This window comes from Gambusia affinis, linkage group LG06, assembly GCF_019740435.1.
Source record: "Gambusia affinis linkage group LG06, SWU_Gaff_1.0, whole genome shotgun sequence".
Lineage (NCBI taxonomy): Eukaryota > Metazoa > Chordata > Actinopteri > Cyprinodontiformes > Poeciliidae > Gambusia > Gambusia affinis.
The window spans coordinates 26,991,000-27,011,004 of NC_057873.1; the positions used below are offsets into that span (position 1 = coordinate 26,991,000).

Genomic DNA, 20,005 nt, shown 5'->3' on the forward strand with positions numbered 1-20,005 from the left:
AAGAATTAACAGCATTTTTAAGCAATAATGAAATAAAATATGGTCACTAAAGAAAGTTAAATGAAATTAAAATTTTGTTTTTTTGTTTTTTTAAACTTATTACATTGAAATGTGTAAATAATTTTTAAATTATTCGTACAGATCTTGACTGAATGAAGCAATCATTTAATTCAATTGAAAAGTTTCTCCTGAAAAGTGCTGTTGACGTTTTGGAGTGGAGTCCCAATGTGAATCTGTTGAGAGAGTCGGGAGGGAGCCAAAAAATTTGGGTGACAACAAAGAAGATCTTCTTTGTTGTCACCCAACATTGCATAAAATCTGGTCAGCAATTATTGGGTCCTTCATTACTTCATTATTCATTACATGCAATGATGATTTCCTACTGATTATTAAAAAGCCGTTATGAACTTCTTGTTGAATGAAAATAGCTTCAAATCAAAATCTGTCAAGGGTATAACTAATTTCGATTTTAACCCTAGATGAAATCAAACTATTAACTAATGTGGTGCTATTTACACATGTGATTGGGTTTGCTTCATTATGTGATGTTTTATTGCTACTGATGTGAGCCTCAGAAGTTTCTATGAAATTAAGCAAATTCTCTGAAAGTTAGTTCAGAGAATTGCGCTTATATTTGTGGCTTTGTTTTAATTTTATTTAAATTCTTGAACAACTGTAGACGTTTGTGAACTGAATTAATCAATTAAACAACTAAATTGTTATTTAAACGCGCCGTAACACCAGGTAACCTACGGTAAGGTTGGTTAGCTAGCATTTAGCGCCCTCTGGTGGTCGCTTACAGTTGCTGCACAAAACATTTCTTCCCCAGAATTCATAGGATCACTGTAATGCTTTGCTGCTCAGAGGAGGTTTTGTTTTATGGACTTCATTTGTTCAATTGTTTGTTAGTATACCTAGCAAATCAGCCAAATCATATAGCATTACCAGTAATTGTCTTTTAAACTGAATGGTTTGGGACAACAGGCTCAGCAGACAGAATTAGTACAACTAAGCCTGTGTTCAAATTCTTTGACTTGGACATTTTGGTTAAAATGTTTTTTGTTTTGTTTTTTTTATTCATTGAAGTTGGGTTGAGTATGCCCAGATTTTACTAGGGTAATGCTTAATAATAAGAGTAGCAATGCTTAATAATAATATTGCATCAATACGTCTCAGTCCACCTTAGAAAATAAAATAAAAGTTGTAAACGATATTAAGAGTAGCATTGTTGTGATGACAAACTGAAGGAGAAGTGTAGGAAAGAGTAGGAGCTTCTTAAAGGGACAGAAGTCAGCTGTGTCGTCAAATTTGTTTTATGTTATATTTGATACGTACAGCATATTTATAACAACTGAAGGCAACATAGTTACTATGTACTGTAAAAAAAAATACATACCACCCCTTTATAATTTATTGTAATAAATATATCAATTCTATAAAATTGCAAGAAAAAGAAAGAAACGAAGAAAGAAAGAAGAAAATAGGAAAAAAAGAAGGTGAGTTATGATTAAGTTTCATATCAACCAGGAGGGAATGGTTCACCGGCGTGACGTCATACGACAGTTTGCACCAGATTTCATCAGTCGTCGCGTTTTTTCACGTTCACATTCCGCATCTGACCAGAAGAGCTTTCAAGGAGTTGTGTACGCTGCTGTAACAGGGCAAAAGACGTTCCTGGTAGGCGAAGTCACGGGCCATAAACTGAGTCACCTGGCAACAGCTTCTCACAGCTGGCCCACATAAGAGGACCACCTACCGCTAGCGGATGTGCGCTGACTTCTCCAGACGCTCTTCCTTGTCATTTGTTTCCTCATAAGGACGAGGAGCTTAAGGAGTCAAAAGTTCTTCTTACTAAAGACGCGCTGAGAGATTGTGAAGCTAGTTTTGAACTCAGACATGGACGGAAGCGCTCAGAGGACAACTTTCCCTGCGTGGACCGAGTGTTGGGCAGTAAGACGGATCCGCACGCTGGTTCCGTTGGGTTTTAAGGGTGAAATTAAAGAGCTGTCCAAGCTGGCCGCACCAGTGGTAAGCATTCTGTGTTTAAATGAGCCGTCACCCCTTTCTTAGAATATTAAATCATTTTATAGCCCAGTATAAGTTATTTTTTTTACAAACCTGTGTAATACGCAACCCACGATTCTTACTGGATCCTACACAGGATTTTATTTGGGCATCCTCTATGGAGCTACTTTAAATGCAAAAGTATTTGTTCCTTGTAACTGAGAAGTTAAAGTTTCTGAGAAAAATTCTTTAGGAGTTTTGTAATTGTAGTTTCTCCTACCCTCCATTCTTTCACAAATACAAAACAGCAGTTACAACCATTCATTTTTCAGTGGAAATTACAAATGATAAGTCACACTTAAAAAATAATCATACACTTTTTTCCCAAATGATCCAAATGGTGCAAAATCAATCTGCATTCTTGTGTCAGGAAAAAAAAATGCCTATATTTCCTTATCACTCAGACACAAAACTACTGTTCTACTTCACAGATTCTGTTCTACAAGTAACAAAATGAAAAAGTATTGCTCTAATATTTTTCACTCAGTCCAATACATTGGCAGCAAAACTAATATCTAAAAATCTTTCTGTATTAAAATATTCATACAGACATTTAGTTTTTAATTTTTTTTTCTTAACACCGACACAAGTCATTGAATGCAACTACGCAAAACTGCTTATGCGAGTCACTAATCCTGCACAAATATTTTGCACCAACAAAAATGTTTGAGTTGTCCCAGATTTCCGTGTATGTTGACTTTCAGATGTTGGCCCAGTTCATGAGCTATGCTGTGAGTTTTGTCAGTACAGTTTTTTGTGGCCATCTTGGGAAGACAGAGTTGGCGGGAGTGTCTTTGGCCATAGCTGTAAGTGAAAAAAACAACTTCCTGTTGAACTAAATATCTTGAACCAATTAAATAGTTCAATCCTTGTTTGTTTTTGTTTTTTGTTCCTTCCCCAGGTGATTAATGTCACTGGTGTGTCCATTGGTTTTGGGTTGGCATCAGCATGTGATACGCTGATATCACAGGTATGAGCATCAACCACTAATAACCAGACACATGTACATATGCATAGGCCACACTTGTCTGTAAGCATAGGTACCCACAAGGGAACAAGAGGAGTATTTTAACGATTAATGACATATGAATCGGTAACACCAATATGTACAATAGGCAGGGATTCACCGACCCACACTTTTGGCTTCCGATACCGATATCTGATGTTTAGTATCAGGCGATACTGAACCTAATCAGTGCTGAACTGACTTCGAATGTCTCTTCTTTTTTTTCTTTTTTTAAACACAGACATAAATGTACCAAATTACAAATTTATTTGCCAACTCTATATATTTTTAGACCTATGGGAGCGGTAACCTCCTGAGAGTCGGAGTCATTCTGCAGCGGTCCATCCTCATTCTGTTACTGGCTTGTTTCCCCTGCTGGGCCATTCTCATCAACACAGAGCCCATTCTCTTGGCGGTCAGACAGGAGCCAGAAGTCGCCAGGTCAGCTAGCTGTCTCTTAGGAACCACTCCATCCTTTGCTTCTTGGACTTGCTAATAATGCTTGCTTTGATTTTGACTGTGAAATCTCTCCATAGTTTGGCTCAGATGTATGTAAAGATCTTCATGCCATCACTTCCAGTGAGTATATTCTACTTTTTATCATTCCAGGCCTCCAATTTGCTTATTTAAGATATAAAGTCCTAAAAGTTTAGCACTGTCACAGTCTGGATGTTGGACAGAGAACAAAAATATCCATAGAACACTAAAACTTTGATCATTTCTTAATTCACACTATGAAGAAAGATTCTTTTAGCTGCATTAAATGTTCCCCTAATTTAAGTAAAATAGATACATATAGATATAATTGAAAAGTTTTTTTTTTAAATATATATTTCAGTTCAAAATTAAAATATATATCAAATGCTATGACCTACGTAATCAGGAAGAAGACTAGTCTCTAACCCTAACCTGACTTAAAAAGCCAATTCCGATTTTGGCCGATGCCAATTTATTTATTTTTTATCTGAAATGTCGCTAAATATATAAGAAAGTTGCTGAATTGGCAACAGTGGGGTGACTTACTGCAAACATGCAGACATGAATGGCGGGCTGGTCTGTCCGTCAAACCTCTCTCATGGGAGAGCAGAAGAGAATAGTGGTTCTTTGCTGGGATAGATGAGATCGCTGAATAAGATTGGCTTCACATGTAAGTATTGACCAATCACCGATCTCCCAAAATTAAGGACATTGGCGCCGATAAATTGGCTGGCTGTTAAATCAGTGCACCCCTAATTTGTTGACTTGTTTTACGTCCATATGTTTGCGTACCTTTATCTTCTGTACTCTAGTCTGACCGGGAACCAGAGACTACACAGCCATATAAAGTTATTGATTAACCCTCTAATCACACATGAAATTTATTTAATAAATGAAACAAACACTGTAAAATCATAAAGCTGAGGTTGTGCTGAAAATAGTACTTGTTGTTTGATGCCAAACAAGGCAAGGCAAATAGTTTTTAAGGTGCAAATGTAAGGGTAAATTCAAACTTCAAACATTTAGAGCCCAGACCTTAGAGGGTTAAAGAGTAGCTCCATACACTTTACACTTTGGGCCGTAAGCTGCCTCTTCATGTCATGTATGTAAGGTTCATACGCTAATGTCTACATGTGTTCTCTCATTGCTATAACCCACATTAGTAAGCTACTTTAATAGGGCAGTATTATGTACAATCAACTTTTTTAGCTTTACATTATATTATAATGTTATTCCTTCATTAAAAACGTAACTGGAGTGTTGCCTTGATTCTTTCATACTTGTTTGAGAAATCCTTTAATCTCCCATGGCAACCATTCAGCGGTAGAAAACGCCTAGGTGGACCTAGCCCTCCTCAACGAGCATCTCTCTCCTCTGACTCCCCCACTCGGCTCCTTCAGACTAGCCAACAGCAATTAGCAAACATCTGGTGAAACTGCACATCTGCTGAGCTCATTATAGGAGCTACTTCTCAGTGTAATGCTAGTAAAGAAAGGTTGTTAAAGGGTTAATAGAAGAGCCATGTTGTGATGACGTCCTGAAGACTTAAAGAGACAGAGGCCCAAATTACAAGGCGTGAAATTACAAAGTCAAATTACTTATGTATATATTTGATATATACAGCATTTTTATAACAACTGAAGCTGATATAGTTATTATATAATACTCCCCCTTTAAATAATTATGGGAGAAAAAGTGCCAAGGAGAAAATCAATCAGCCATGTCTATTACCATCTTTCACATGTTATGAGAACTTCAACATGAGACACTAAAAACTGCCAGACAGACACAGCAACAATTGCACAGGAAGGACAAAAGATGAAAACATTAGGGAAGACAGTCTGACTCCTTTTGCAGGTGCTGAACAACATCTCCAGGAATGTAAACCTCAGCATGTCAGCTCAGACAAATTCATTCTGTGAAAGTTCACAAGCAGTAAACTCAGGACATAACATAAGAATCAGATTAATAAAGTCAGGAGAAGACATTATTATCCTGCAATAAAATTGTTCCACCATAAAAGCAAAACCTGGTGTTGATGCTGATTAAAGAGGTCTTTTAAAATTGTGCCAACAACTTCAGTAAATCTCTTCTTTTTGTCATATTACAGGCTACTTTCATGTTTTCCTTAGAATCACGATATCTCCAGAACCAGGTAGGTCCACTATTTTAACCCTACATAAGCTGAAATATACTCCGTAGATGTGGTGCAGTTGAACACTACACCCGTTTCCTAAAAGATTAGATGTGCAAAATGTGCAGTATTAATTTAGTATGTCCGATTTAAAGGGGTTTTGTCAACTATGAATTCAAATAGCAAAGAGGTCAGAGTATGGTACATGAAATGAAAATAGAAAAGATAAAAGAACAAAAAGTAATTCTATCCAACAATTTTTATATCTGCTGGATTGCAGGTGGTGGGTGGAGTCTATACAATTGAATTTTTGATCAAATTACGTCCGTCCTTTTGTTGGAGACAAGTCACTTTGAATGTGCTAAGTTGCTAATTAAAAACATGTGGCACTTTTATTTCAGGGCATCATCTGGCCGCAGGTCATCACAGGGCTAATTGTCAATCTGCTCAACGCCCTCGTTAACTACATTGTGCTCTTCATATTGAAAATGGGCGTAGCGTGAGTCTCTCACATATTTATGATTGTATTTTACACAAATGCATATATAGACATATTAAACATGGGCATATTTATGTGATCTTCAGGGGCTCCGCTGTTGCCAACACTTTGTCTGAGTTTGCCTTGGCTGGGTTCCTTTATGCTTACATCATGTGGAAAGGTCTTCACAAGACAACCTGGGCAGGTGACTAAATAATTATATTGTGATGTTGTGATTTAATGGTGAATAGCAAGATCCAAATGACAGGAGGGGAAAAGCAGCAAATAAACTATTTCACTTGAAAAGGGAATTCCAATATGGGGGAAACCAAAATTACATATCACAAGACGACCATAAGAAACTGATTGGTGAGACCCAGGATGAGCTGACCAACAGAGATATTTAAGCCGGAGAGTTAATTACAGAACAAGGAGCCATTGATTGATTAGAACTGGGGAAACTGTGAGGGAAGGCGATGAACTGAAGTTGAACTGAAGATCTGGATGAATGGCTGACAGAAGCTGCACTTCCATTACAAGTGTGCACACATCTTTGTCAATATTCTGTTCATGTAAAAAAAAAACAACACCATTTTGCAATTGCAATGTTTCCACCAAATAAGAAATACAATTAAAACTACACATGAATAAGGTTGTGAACATAAGTCATTAAAACTCATGGTGTAAACAGGTTAGCTAAACAACTAAACAGGTACTTAAACAGCTAGCGCTCGTCATCTGTCAGCCATCAGCGGTTGGCGTCTTATTCAGGCGTTGGAGCGACAAACACCTTATACTTGGGAGCGTCTGTGTGTGGGGTGTTTTGGGGAATTATAGCCTGCCAATTTACAGAAGAGCTACAGACTCAATACGTTTGAATTTCACACAACTTTTCATGAACTGTGTGATGCTAAGAGAGCTCTGGTGGAGCCAGCTGAACATTGTCCAAAAAAACTCAACTTTATCCTCCTAGTACTTCCTGTTGTCATCTTTGCCGTCATATTCGCCAGTTGTGACATCCGGCTGTTGATCACGTGATGTGAAGTAAAAATTGTTTATTATGTCTCTTAAGAATTTTGTTTAATTCTTTTACTTATTTAACCACATTAGTTTTGTTCAACCTGTTAGAGTATGAAGGCTAGAGAGTCTCTACAGAACCAGTTAGATAAGGTTTCCTGTTGACGTCTCCCTGCAGTAATTGCAGCAGGCTGATAGTGACAATGCCTCACCATACATACCACAGCAAGGGTCAGTATTTGTTAACAGAACAGAACAGATAGTTTAGATAGATGTAGTGTGATGGAATAAGCCCGGAGTCTTAAGAAGTTTCTCTGTGGAAAATCACCAGCTCAGAGTTTTAAGAAATTGGTGTACCTGCTGGATATTCTGGTTTGACAATGTTCTTGTTATGCAAAATTGTTCCATTAGCAAACCTGATTTTTGGAAACTCGCATATTTGAACAAGAAGATGTTTATCATCCAAGGAGTTAACTGACCCTCCAGTGTGGTTACGTGGCTTGTATATTGTTCAACTGAAACTGGAGTGACCACATTGTGTAACATGAGTTCTATATATTGTGAGGGCTTGCAGCTGCAAATCAGAACTCAGTGCAGCTCGCTGCTGTGTTTGTTCTCCGTCTGCAGACGAAATAAAGCTTTGCTCTTGGCCATTTGCCAGAGTCTCAGCCTGATCTGTTGTCATACAGATTTTTGTCCACAGTGACTCGTGTGATGAGAAAAGAAGTGTTTCCATTGCAGTTTTTCCGAACACATCTAGTTGTGGGTTCAATTGTGTCTTCCTCCGGTCAGATGTTACCTACTGAAATGCGTATCAGTGTGTGAATGTCGCTCTAGTCCAAAGAGCTTTGAGTGGTCAGTATCATGCCAATCTTATTTGTTAATAAATGAGCCTAAATTTGTAACATAAATAAGTTTTATTCATATAATCTGTGTGAGCTGAAGAGTTTGAATAAGTTTTTGCACAACACTAACTATGTATAATATGCATTTATCTTCCTTTCTACTGTCGTATCTAGGCTGGTCCAAAGAATGCCTCGCTGACTGGAAATCTTATATCCAATTGGCTGTTCCTGGAATGATCATGATGTGTGTAGAATGGTGGACATATGAGATTGGAGGTTTTCTGGCAGGTAATGCCCTCTCCCAAATTACAAATGTGAAGATGTTTTGCTTTCTAAAACAACTTTGAAACCTAATACCTGTATCGGTTTGAAAGGTCTGATAAGTGAGGTTGAGCTTGGAACGCAGTCTGTCGTATACCAACTGGCAAATGTTGCCTACATGGTGAGCTTTTTGAAGCTAGCAGTGAAGAAGAAAAGGTTTTCCAATCAGTAATGTTTTCACGTTTTGGTAGTTCCCGTTGGGTTTCAGCGTTGCAGGCAACGTGAGAGTCGGAAACGCTTTGGGAGCCGGAGAAACGGAGCAGGCCAAGCTGTCTGCGAAAGCAACAATGTTCTGTGCAGGTCAGTGAGCACTTAAATCATATACGCATTTAGACTTCTTTTTTACTTTTTGAGACACTTAAAAGTGATCCGACCATCTGTAGTAAAAAAGCTCATATAAATTCTATTAATATGAGCTATTTACTGCAAAAACACAAAATGATGGCAAGTGTTTTGGTCTAGTTTCTAGTGTAAATATCACAATGTGGTTCAAATACAATTTAATTACGTTTTGGAAAGAAAGTAAAAGTTCTTCTTTTCCCACAATCGATATATGTTCTTTAGCAGCAGCATAGTAAGTGTGTGATGTTAGCCCACTTGGCATGTTGCTCTTTACAACAGGATCGGTGTCTATTTGCCTGGCAGTCCTCATGGGGAGTCTGAAGAATCATATCTCTTACATCTTTACATATGATGAGTAAGTACATGTAACCCACTGGAATCAGTCTTGTTTGTGAAAGGCGAAGTCGCACACTCGAGCACTGAAGAGATGACTCAGATTTTAAATGGCCTTTGAGCGTTACAGTAGGCCTTATCTAATCGTAAACCTGTGAACCTGGCTGACATATTGTGCGACATAATAACTTGGTCCAAAGGTTTGTGTCATCTGTAATCAGGTGCTCTACACTGAGAAACAGCCACATTTGTCAATGATATTAAGAAGAATAGCTTTTGTATCTTAATAAATATCATAATAGTATAGTGATGTTATACTATATATATTTTTGTTTCAGGCAGATTAGGGAAAGGGTTGCAGAAATTATGTCATTTTACGCTCCATTCGTCATCCTGGATGCCATGTCTGTAAGTATCTTTGTCATTTCCTACAAAAAAATGTTTAAAAGATTACAAAAGTATATTCATAGTAAAGTAGATCTAAAAAATCCACATACCCCTGAAGCCTTTGAGATGAGAACCGTGTCACTGTAAATCACTGAAAAACATTTTAGACCTTTTAATGTATGTGTTCAATTGAAAAACAAATCTGTTTACGTGGAAGAGTAAAAAAATATTATGCTAAGATGACATATTGCGTAAGTGTGCACACATTTGATCCCACCAAGACAAATGTCTGAGACTAAAGTCTTAGTCATTGCAGCTCAAACCCCAGTTTGCAAAAACGATTATAAATGGTTAAAAATATCGCACTGCATAAATGCATCAATCAGGAGAGGGTTACAAAAGAACAGCCTTTCAGTGATCAGTAAAAGAACGAGGTCAATGATGCTGACATAGCAAAACCCGGCCCAGATAAAAGATAAAAACTCTTTGGCGAATCTTCCAACCGTCCAACAGGAACAAAGAAGAAGCTGTAGGACTTCTTGGCAAGTACTGGTTGTGTAAACGGTCCCTTTGCTCTCCAGGTGTATTTTTTGCTTCATTTCACCCTAATCAGTTTAAACTTTTACATCCGGAGAACCTGCCACTTTTAGAGGGGTGTGTAACTTCACTTTGTGTGAAGTCTAATCTTTTCTTTTACACTCCAAATGACCAGGCTGCCTCTGGTGGGATCATCAGAGGAGCAGGTAAACAGAGAGTCGGGGCTATTTGCTACTTCTTGGGATTTTATGGCATCGGATTTCCTATTGGAATCCCCCTGATGTTTGCTGCCAAACAAGGAATAAAGGGTGAGATTTAAAGTTGAAAAGTATCTCAAAACATTGATATTCTAAGTCTTTGTTTAGATTTTACAATTGATCTGACATGATGTATAATATCTTTCTTTACCAAGGTCTATGGACTGGCCTGTTTACCTGTGTATCACTGCAATCCACATTCCTCATTTTCTATCTGCTCAGGATGAACTGGAAGGCAGCCACAACAGAGGTTTGCATTTCAAGTTAAATGTTGATTTTTCTAAAACACCAAAGGTTGTTTTTTTTTTTCTTCAATAACAGAGATTTAAACATGATTTCATCTTTCAGGCTCGGATCAGAGCAGGCGTGATTGGCTGCTCTTCAGACACAAGTAAGAAAGAGATGCTTTGCTACTTTTCTCCATTCATGTAGAGGATTTTTATCAATGTGGACCAATATGAGACCATCAACACGATGCAGTCATGACTAGCAGATACATTTATTAACCAATGACAACAGATTGTCATTAACAATCCCCTACAACGGCCCAAAGAAGGTTGTAGGATCAGTGTCTTCCCGATAGCCTTAACCCAAAATCACCTGACCCCAACAACAAACAAATGGAAAAAAAAGTTAAACAAGACCAACAATCAGTATTATCAGGAAGCTTGAAAAGAAGAGAGCAATAGTTGTCCTTTTTCAAGAGGTCTGACCAGGGTCACCTGAAGGAGAAAACAGACAATGTGATACGTGATCACCGACAGAGGGAAACGATGGAGCATTGTTTACATTGAGAAATGATTATTCATTGGAAATCATCCACTGTGTGTGTATTGGTGAAACCAAGACAGGGAAACAACTTTAAATGTAAGTTTTAGTCACAGGAAAGTTGTTAGACTCTTCATAGGCATCGTCTCAATAACGGTTTAGTTCATATAAATGTCTCATTTTCAGCAAATGTTACAATTTTTAGTTAAAGATTAAAAGAAGTCAGCACATAATGTTCCATAAAACTTTCACTTCCTTAATGTTTAACACAATTTACTGTGTTAAACATTTTGCTAAGTCATCCTTATAATAGCCTATAAAACCAGACATCCCTAAAGACTCTCCAGGGCTCCAATATTTCTCCAGCCCAGAAAGATTATAAAAGTGTAAGAGGGGTAGAATTTAGTAGATAAGCCAGGATTCAGAAGTAATTCCTAATATCTAGAAGTAACCTCTAAGTTCAAAAACTATAAGTAGAGCAAAGTAAGCTCCAAGTTCAAAAAGTATAATTAAAGTTCCAGAAAGTACAATTCCAGTTCAAGAACAAAAACCTCAACGCTTTAAATTCTGGGAAAGTACAAACTACAACATGTATAACTACCAATGCTTACTGTACAAACTCTTGCAACAAGGCAGCCAGAAGGTACTTTCCCCAGTTGACTTTCCTAAAATAAGCAGCAGCTCTTCCCATGGTAAAAATGCTAAAAGCCTTGTACTTGTATACAAGTCCAGAGGACCCCAAAGCGCTTCACACTACATCCAGTTATTCACCCAGCCGTCACCACATGTATCTCATAGCAAATCCAAAGAATTGTTCTTCCCCTCAGCTCATTCTCAAGCTCCCTAACCTGGGGGAGGGGGAACTACTTTGCTTTCCCTACATGTAAGTTTCCACAACCATTGGAATCACGTTGTCGAGGTCTCTGGGTGACTCTTAACAATGGACTCCTTCCATCTGTTTAGTCCTCATTAACTGGTCCCTTCTGTCTTAATAAAGCTTCAGACAAGCTAACAGTTACACATCATGTTCCAAAGGAGTCTAAATGTGTGCCTTTCACATTTGCATGAACAGGTCCCCAATCAGAAGACGCAGAGGATTCGCTAAGCGTGACGGACACCGTGGATCTGGTTGACACAGAAGAGGTTTCTCTGGAAGTCCAGCCCTCCTTCAGGAGCCTGGTTCTGCAAAGGGGTTTAGCTCTGGCTGGCATGCTATTGATCCTGGCTATTGGAATCATCATAAACCTGCTGGTCACGAACTTGGTTACTTGACTATGAGTAAAGTGCCATCGCAGTGAGCGAGCAAACTTATTTGCCTTGATCGCAAAGCAAAACACAGACGTTTGCGACTCAGAACGCAGCGGGAGAGGGGAAAGACGTAAGATGATCAGCAGGAAGCAAAGAGAAAACAGAAAGAGCAAAAATAGCATGAATATGATTTTAAAGCGAGATTGCTCTCTGGAATGGCAAGAGTTATCTCTAATTAGAATCTGGATCGTTACAGTCGCGTATTGTCAGAGAGAGCCAAGTCAAACTGAAGACAGTTCAAAAACATCATCTCCGACTCACTTTGACTGTCCATTAGGGACCAGCACAGTGGAGTAAATTGGATCAGGAGGATGCGTTGCATTGATCCGACCTGCCGCGGTGCGGTTGCCCTCTGCAGACCGGAACTCTGGCAAAGGAACAAGGAAGTGCACGACTGCTCCGACAGCTAGCAGAGCCACCGCGGCGAACACGGCGAGGCCTCTGCGGATGATCAGCTGGGTGGTGGAGAGGTGGCCGCCTGTCCGTCCGACCTCACGGCCACCTGGACTTTCAGCATGGCTGTCCTGATCCTCTGTGCTAACGCATATGTATCCATCTGCTGACTGTGAAAAAGAATACCATCACCCATCTGTTAATTTTCTTCTGCTAAAGACCAAAATGTGGATGTTAATTTATACAAAGAAATTAAACTGATGATAAAAATGTCTTGAATTTCAGAGTGTGTTTACTTTTTCATTGTAGGCCGTCTGACCTGCAGCAGTTCCCTCAACGTCTGTGAGCCCAGAGGCGCTTATTAATGTCATGTTGGTGGTTTTCTGAGCTCGTTTCACAGCCTTTAAGAGAAGCACAGAACATCTGAAAGTTTCTACGCTCAAGCATGAAGGGTCACATTCTGTCGGAGGTTTTACGTGATCCTTGAAACATTATTTTCACCCCGTGAACTTTGTTTTGCATTTTGTCACACTGCAACCACAAACATCCACGTCCTTTATTGGGAAGTAAGAACAGAAAAGTGCTACACTGAGAAGTGATCATGGTTTTCCTGCTTTGGGGGGATTTGTTTGTGCAAAAACAAAAAGCAGGTATTTCTAGTGAGCATACCTGAGTAAAAACATTGTTCTCCACCCCATTACTGTCATTACATGTGCTTTTAGAGTGAGGCTCTACTTGGAGAGTGAACGACTTGAACATTTCTGCAAAGAGTTCAGCTCTAGTGGATGGAAAGTCTCTGTGAACGGACATTTTCAAAACTTTGTCACCATTTCCAAATTTGATTTAGGTTTGGACTCTAACAGAAGCATTCATAGCTAAAAGTAAGAACTATTTTCTGCTGTCACTGCAGTTTATTATAACAAAACTCCTTGGATTTTGCAGACACTCTGTGGCAGCAGAGCATCTTCACACTCATTCTCTGAAAATCCATACTTTAAAATAATAATTACTTCTTTTTATTTATTTTCTGCAGCCCAGTCTTGGCATAGCTTTAAGTACTAAAAATCGATCCATGTTGTCTCTGGCTTGGTGAAGTTGGTTAAATGTTTGCTGTTCTTATTTGATGATGTTCCTAATGTTCTCAGGAAATTGGTCAATCCAGCTTCCCATACGCTCTTCCCAGCTGTTGATTTTTGCCACTAGCAACATCTAACCCTGCTTGTTTAAGTTGAACTTCAATAAAATACTTCCAAATTTGTAGGTGCAATGTGACACACTGTGATGTTTACCGTACCTCCTCTGTCACTTTCTCCCAGTTCAGTCTGAAGATAACTATTATGTAGAAGGTCGACTGCAAAATGACACAAACCAATAATCCCAGCCAAAAACCTGTGTGGAAAAGAACAACTTGGGTAAGTAAAAAAAAAAATCATAAGAAATCTACAAACAAGTACCAGAGTTTAAATACCTAAAACTCTCAGTTTTGCAACAAACATGAAAGTGACACTCAGTGTAAGGCCTATGCAGTAATATCCCACGAAGTTAGCCACAGCAGGGATCTTCTGCTTGCCTGTGCCCAAGAAGATGCCAGTGCAAACCCCCTGCAGGTATGAAACGTATGTCAGTCTGCATGCAGCTTTACTTTCTGACCGACTCAGGCTGGACCTTCCTGAAGTTATGAGCAAATGTTTAAGAGTAAAAAAGAAGAGCAGCAATAGGACTCACCACAAGTCCGTCAAAGAACTGAAGGAAACAGTAGGCATTCATCAAATGAGAGACCAAACCTATGATCTTCCTGAAAGGAAGATTTAGCCATTTGAGTTTGTAACAGTGTTTTAAACTGAGTATTACTGTCACTGAAAAGCAAGTGGACCTGAGTGAAGGTGTGAAGTTTGACACAAAATCGGTGTCAAAATTTTGTGCAGCAAATTTGCCGTCAAATTCACTAAATTTGACACCAACGTTCATGCTGCAAAAAATGTTTCGTTTGTGCCGCTGTGATTTTAAAGCTATTCATAAATCTTTCCGGAGGTTATCACCGCATTTACAAAATTGAGCAAATCTGGTTGATTTTGCCACTAATAGCATATTTATTAGTGGTGCTGCAAAGGTTTTAGCACAATTCATTTATATCAATTTGGTTTGATTTAAAAAAATTTTTTTTATCTTAAACATCATAACGCCACAAATGATTTTTGCTGTCCAAATGTAACACAGTTGCTTGCCTTGACCCTGTACTTCATTTGATTTTGTAAATGTGCGGGGGAGGCAGGTTGACCTTTGATGACCTCTGGAAACATTTATCACCACCTTTAAATCGACAGCGGCACAAACGAAAAAATTTTACAGCACAAACATTCCAATCAAAATGAAATCTGGTGTCGTTAAGGGACACCAAATTTGACGAATGGTCCAGCTTCACTTAACGACACCAGATTTCATTGGGTGTCAGAGTTTGGAGGGTCGGGGGAGTTACTGGTGCTGTCCAGACTCACTGGTCAGACGTGAAGATGTAGCCGATCACCGTTTTGGAGCAGCCAAGCACAACTCCTTCCACAACCGCAAAGGTAGCTGCACGACAAGAGTTGAGGAATCTAACAAGCGACACCCGCGAGGAATGAAAAAGCTGTGATAGAAACGATTTTTACTGACCTGCGAGACAGAGGGACACCTTGCTGGTCAGAAGGGCCCTGGCGCGGTCTCCTGCGCCGAGAGCATTCCCCACTCTGGCACACGTCGCTGCTTGAAGACCGAGTGGAAACTGCGTGTTCAGGAATTCCAACATAAAGTGTGTGAAAGAGTTTGGGTTGGTAGCTGTTGAAAAACGAGTCGGCACTGCTCTGAGGTCCAGTCGGTCCTACCATGTAGGTGAGGAAAGCGATCATTATCACAGCATGCTGGGCTGCCAGCTCGTCCTCACTCAGCATTCCTGATTGGTACAAACAAATAGGAATGTTCCATGTTTTTTAAATCATCATCATTATATATGATGTGAGTTTATGCGGTATCTACATTACCTGCAAAGAAGCCACCAAGTTCATAAACCCACCACTCAAAACACTTCATTAAGGTACTGGGGAGGGCCAGTTTCATGTAGGAGCCCCACTCCTGTAGTGATTCCACAGACCAGCCTGCAGGGGGCGACGCAAACCCATTTATGTCTTTGACAATTTTGTTGAAAATCTCAAAACATTTCGACCACTGTTAGTGATACTGTCCCTCACCTTCCCACGTTTTTACATGCAGCCTCTTCCACCGGATGTAAGCGAACAGAAAAGAACAGATGTATATCTGAGACAGAGTGTTTGCCGCAGCAGAGCCCCTGCAACACACACGCAGCAGCGAGACAATGAAAGTGAGCGTCATCGTTCTGTTCACATTTGTTTGGAAAGGAGTGTGCATGCTGACCTGACTCCCAGGTTCAGCCAGTGAAGCAAGAGATAGTTTGTGGCGACATTTGCTACGTTTGCCACGGCGGCCGTGTAGAGCTGTGGCAGGATTATACCCTAAGTATGCAAGCAGAAAACAAAAATGAAAACCAGCATGAACTCAACAAGATTCGCAACATTTCAATAAGCAGGGTTCGCCTTAAACCTCTGGACACACCTGGTTCTGCAGGTAAGACACCTGAAGGTTGTGTAGAAACATTGCCTAAAAAGAAAGACGCTTTAATTTTTCCTTTTAATATTACTTTATGACACAGACACTATAAAAAAAAAAAAAAAAAGAAAAATCATTGATGAAAGCTTGTGTTTGTTAGAATAAATGTGTGACTCACTGGCACAGCGGGGAGAAAGGCTGTTATATACAGCTGAGCAATTCTGTCAACAGATTCAACAGGGTTAGCTTAGGAAACAGCTGGTTTTTATTCAGCTGAAAAGTCTTTTTTTTGTAAAAAAAAAAAAAAAATCCTCACTATATTGTTTAAAAATGTTTTCAAAGTTAAAGAAAATATCATTTGATAAACTGGGTACAAGTTTACACAGAAATACAGACAAATAGCTCGACAGAAAAGTTGAGCAAATTTCATGTGAATGTGCTGAAACTCTTGCTCATAATTCCAGTTTTAAAACTGAAAAGCTCTGACGTTCACGTTTTAAGGAAAATAATATGTATTTTTTTGTCATCAGAATAGATACAAAGAGAGAGAGAGATAAAAAATTTCAGAAATTAAAAGTTACTTTGTCATTTACGAAAAACGTTTCTGTAACTTGGAGGTAGTTTATTTTAACCAACAGGTAACGTTTTGGGAACAAAAAGAGACGTCCTCCAAATCTAAAGTAACATATGATACAAAACTCAGAAAGCATTAATTCCTATGAGGTGAGCTGTAAGCTCCAGAAAACTATAATAACAAAGTGCGGTACCAGGACATTAACGTGTTCATTTCAATAAATTTTAATTTATTCCAATTAAAAACCGGAACGCAATTCAACGCATTCCTTCATTCTGGGCGGAACCGTTGCGTTCGTGCGTTTCAAGTACACCCGTAAATCTGACGCACGAGTGACATCCTTTATCGACGGCACTGGACTACGAAGGCGCTTCTCTTCTCTTTTTTTTATGAAACGGTTGCTTCATGAAACAGTCTGACGGGACGCAGTGCAGCATGTTTACTACAGTGAGGTACCTGGCCACCTCGGGGTCCTGCCCCACACACAGCAGGACGGGCTGCGCGTTGATGAGCAGCCCCCAGCAGGGCAGGCAGAACAGCAGCAGGATGATGACGCTCCTCTGAAAGATCACGCCCACCTGCAGCAGATTCCTGCCCCCAAACGTCTGTCAAACATCACACACATTTTAAACTCCAGACCTCAAACAAGCCCTGGTGAAATTGGCACAGGACAAAATGGCTTCCAGACCTGAGATATGAGCGTGTCGCACGCCAGTCCCAGACCGTAGCCCGTGGCCGCAGTGGTGACATTAATGGTCTGTAAGGAATCCACACTTATTAAAAGCAAAAGGCGTGATGGAATATGTTTAAAAACAACCGTCATTTCTGTCCACTTGTTGTCAGGATATTATATGACAAAATATTACAAAGTAATTTTGGTCTGCTGCAAATACTTAATGCAGTCGAAACAAAACAAAACAAGTAACTTTTTAGCAAAAGATAGAAGCTTGTCTTTAGTCAATAACTCCTCAACATTCATGAAAAAGTGCTAGTTCCACTAGCAGATTATTTCACTTATATCAAGCAATTTTCCCCAAGTTGTAAGTGTGAATAATCAGCCAGAAGAATTAGCACTTTTATGTCGACAGAAAGGAATATTTGACTCTGAACATGCCCCAATATCTTGCTGAAAAGTCACCAAAAAAAATGGTAAGCGTACCAAGATATTTGCGCTAGAAAATGTAGACCAAAAATACCATAATCATGTGTAATCAGTGCAATCATGTGTCATTTTTCCTCAAATCAGCCTCCAGGAGTCTGACCACTTACAGCAGAAGCCAACCCGTAGCCGGCCATCACGTCGTTTCCTAGACGCCCACAGAACATTGTGACCACAAAAGGCAGGAGGTAACTGAGGATTCGAGACAACAGCTGGAAAGAAAAACGCTAACATCAAAGGTGAAGCAGCCACCAGCTGACAGATGATATTACAGTAAGCACAAGATGCAATTAATTACTGTTAACAGCTTTGGATTTGATAAATGAGCTTTGACAAGTTGACATTTTTCTCCCCTTCCTCCAGCTGTCAGAGACTAAATTCTGCCAGATACAGTCTTGCCTGTAAGGCTTGCACCTCTTTGGTCTTTCTTCAGCCGAGAACGTCGACGGTCTGGTGTAACCTACGCGCTCAGAACAGGGCATGCAGGCAGTGCAGGTCCTTACCAGGGGCCCCGTCATCCTCAGGATGTGGTACAGTTCCTCCCTGTGGGGCGAGGGAACCCTGCGGCGCAGCCAGCTACAGCAGAAAAGCCTGTCGCTGGACGCTTCCATGTCTCAAGTGTGCGTCCCTCCAGCGCAGCTCCTTGTTTTTCCTCCAACATGCGTGTCTTTGTTGTGTTCTGGATGCCGCCGAGGATGGAAATCTTGCTGTGATCACAGCTTCCCTGGAGGTAGGCCAGAGCCGGCTGAAACAACAGAGATTGAACAACAAAGACGAGAAAACTCTCTGTAATCACAGTTGAAGACGGGTGGGGGATGTTCAGATCTAGGTAATGAAACATGTAAGGGACAATGAACTTGTTGTGGTGAGGGGAGGGGGATTTCTAGCAAGAATCTGATTTTTATCACTTTATTCGAAGATTTTCTCCTTTCCTAATCAGTGCAGCAGTAACAGAATTAATGTGTCCTGACGCCACATTCAGGAATTAGACGAAATGCCCCTCTCAAAACAGTCTTTCAATTATAAAGGAAGATGGGAAAGGCAAGAAAACACGCTTTTAAAGTAAATCAGACGAGTGTTGATCTCTATGTGCGAGGATTTTGCTACAATAACACAGATACATAAACTTGCTCACATTTGCAGTCAGGACTTCACGGAGTTCAGAATCATTTTAATTGGTTAAATGAAGACATTTACTCACCAAATGCCGCCAGCTAACTGTTGGGGAACTGGAGCAAAGAGTGATATGTTAGCATCTTAAAGTGTGTGACTTTTAACAACAGGAGGCAGATCATTTGATTGACAGCGCTAAGACCCGCCTCCTGGCTCTGATTGGTTGTTCCACACCGAGCTGCAGCAGGACCACAAGAAGGCGGCAGAGGAGATCCGTTTCTTCACAGATTATCTGTCTCACACTGTACTGTCATGTCATGGTGACAGTTTTAATAAATAAGTGCATTAAAACCAAACATTTTTTCTAAAAGTTACTAACTGCAGTTTTAATGTCTATACCTACTATAAGATGCTGCTTACCACTAATTATTTCAGGGACATGGAGGAAAAAAGAGGTTTTCTGTCCTGTTGTAATAAAAACGTACATGAAAGATTTTAAACGCTACTGGGACTAACTGGAAGTTTGCAGTTTGGTGAGATAAGACTGAGATATTTGGGGAGAAAACCCCCCCCAAACTTTTCTGCATTGTTTAGGCATTTTTAAGTACAAAGATATTTAAAATAAAAAGTGTTGAGTTTCAGAAAGTTGAAAGCAGGTTATTATTAGACCTTTCATCTGAACAGAGGAAACCATAAGAAAAAAAAAAAATGAAGATTTTTGGGAAATCTATAGAGAATGTGAAAAGAGGAATTGTCAAAAGTTTCCCTTCCTCTGTTTGATCCAACTTTAGGAGATTTAGTGTCCTACACTACCAAATCGGTGGTATCAGACTGTAGTACAACTTATTGGCAAAATGTTTTATAATTCTCAGTGAAACAAATTGAACACTGA

The 20,005-nt window shown here is 39.6% G+C and overlaps 2 protein-coding genes across 3 annotated transcripts; one reads left to right on the plus strand and one right to left on the minus strand.

The window, feature by feature from the left end:
- Positions 1 to 1,517: 1,517 nt before the first annotated feature.
- On the plus strand, positions 1,518 to 12,526 carry slc47a3 (solute carrier family 47 member 3). 2 transcript variants are annotated; one of them, XM_044119635.1, is made up of 17 exons: positions 1,518 to 2,028; positions 2,769 to 2,870; positions 2,966 to 3,034; positions 3,363 to 3,511; positions 3,607 to 3,649; positions 5,658 to 5,702; positions 6,083 to 6,180; positions 6,267 to 6,364; positions 8,196 to 8,309; positions 8,396 to 8,463; positions 8,534 to 8,642; positions 8,964 to 9,039; positions 9,356 to 9,425; positions 10,117 to 10,249; positions 10,354 to 10,448; positions 10,547 to 10,589; positions 12,039 to 12,526. In XM_044119635.1, the coding sequence occupies exons 1-17, from the start codon at positions 1,897 to 1,899 to the stop codon at positions 12,236 to 12,238; spliced, it is 1,644 nt and encodes a 547-aa protein (XP_043975570.1). In that variant the 5' UTR covers positions 1,518 to 1,896; the 3' UTR covers positions 12,239 to 12,526. The 2 variants fall into 2 exon arrangements, with proteins under 2 accessions (XP_043975570.1, XP_043975571.1); XM_044119636.1 differs by lacking the exon at positions 2,769 to 2,870 and having other exon boundaries at positions 1,519 to 2,028.
- Positions 12,527 to 12,531: 5 nt separating this feature from the next.
- Positions 12,532 to 19,907, minus strand: LOC122832657 (multidrug and toxin extrusion protein 1-like). The gene is made up of 17 exons (XM_044119634.1): positions 18,504 to 19,907; positions 18,111 to 18,212; positions 17,530 to 17,598; positions 17,298 to 17,446; positions 16,446 to 16,488; positions 16,274 to 16,318; positions 16,076 to 16,173; positions 15,892 to 15,989; positions 15,685 to 15,798; positions 15,529 to 15,596; positions 15,320 to 15,428; positions 15,163 to 15,238; positions 14,393 to 14,462; positions 14,136 to 14,268; positions 13,962 to 14,056; positions 12,964 to 13,068; positions 12,532 to 12,837 (listed from the first exon to the last, which is right to left on the minus strand). Exons 1-17 carry the CDS (start codon positions 18,609 to 18,611, stop codon positions 12,532 to 12,534), a joined length of 1,788 nt encoding a protein of 595 aa, XP_043975569.1. The 5' UTR covers positions 18,612 to 19,907.
- Positions 19,908 to 20,005: the final 98 nt, after the last annotated feature.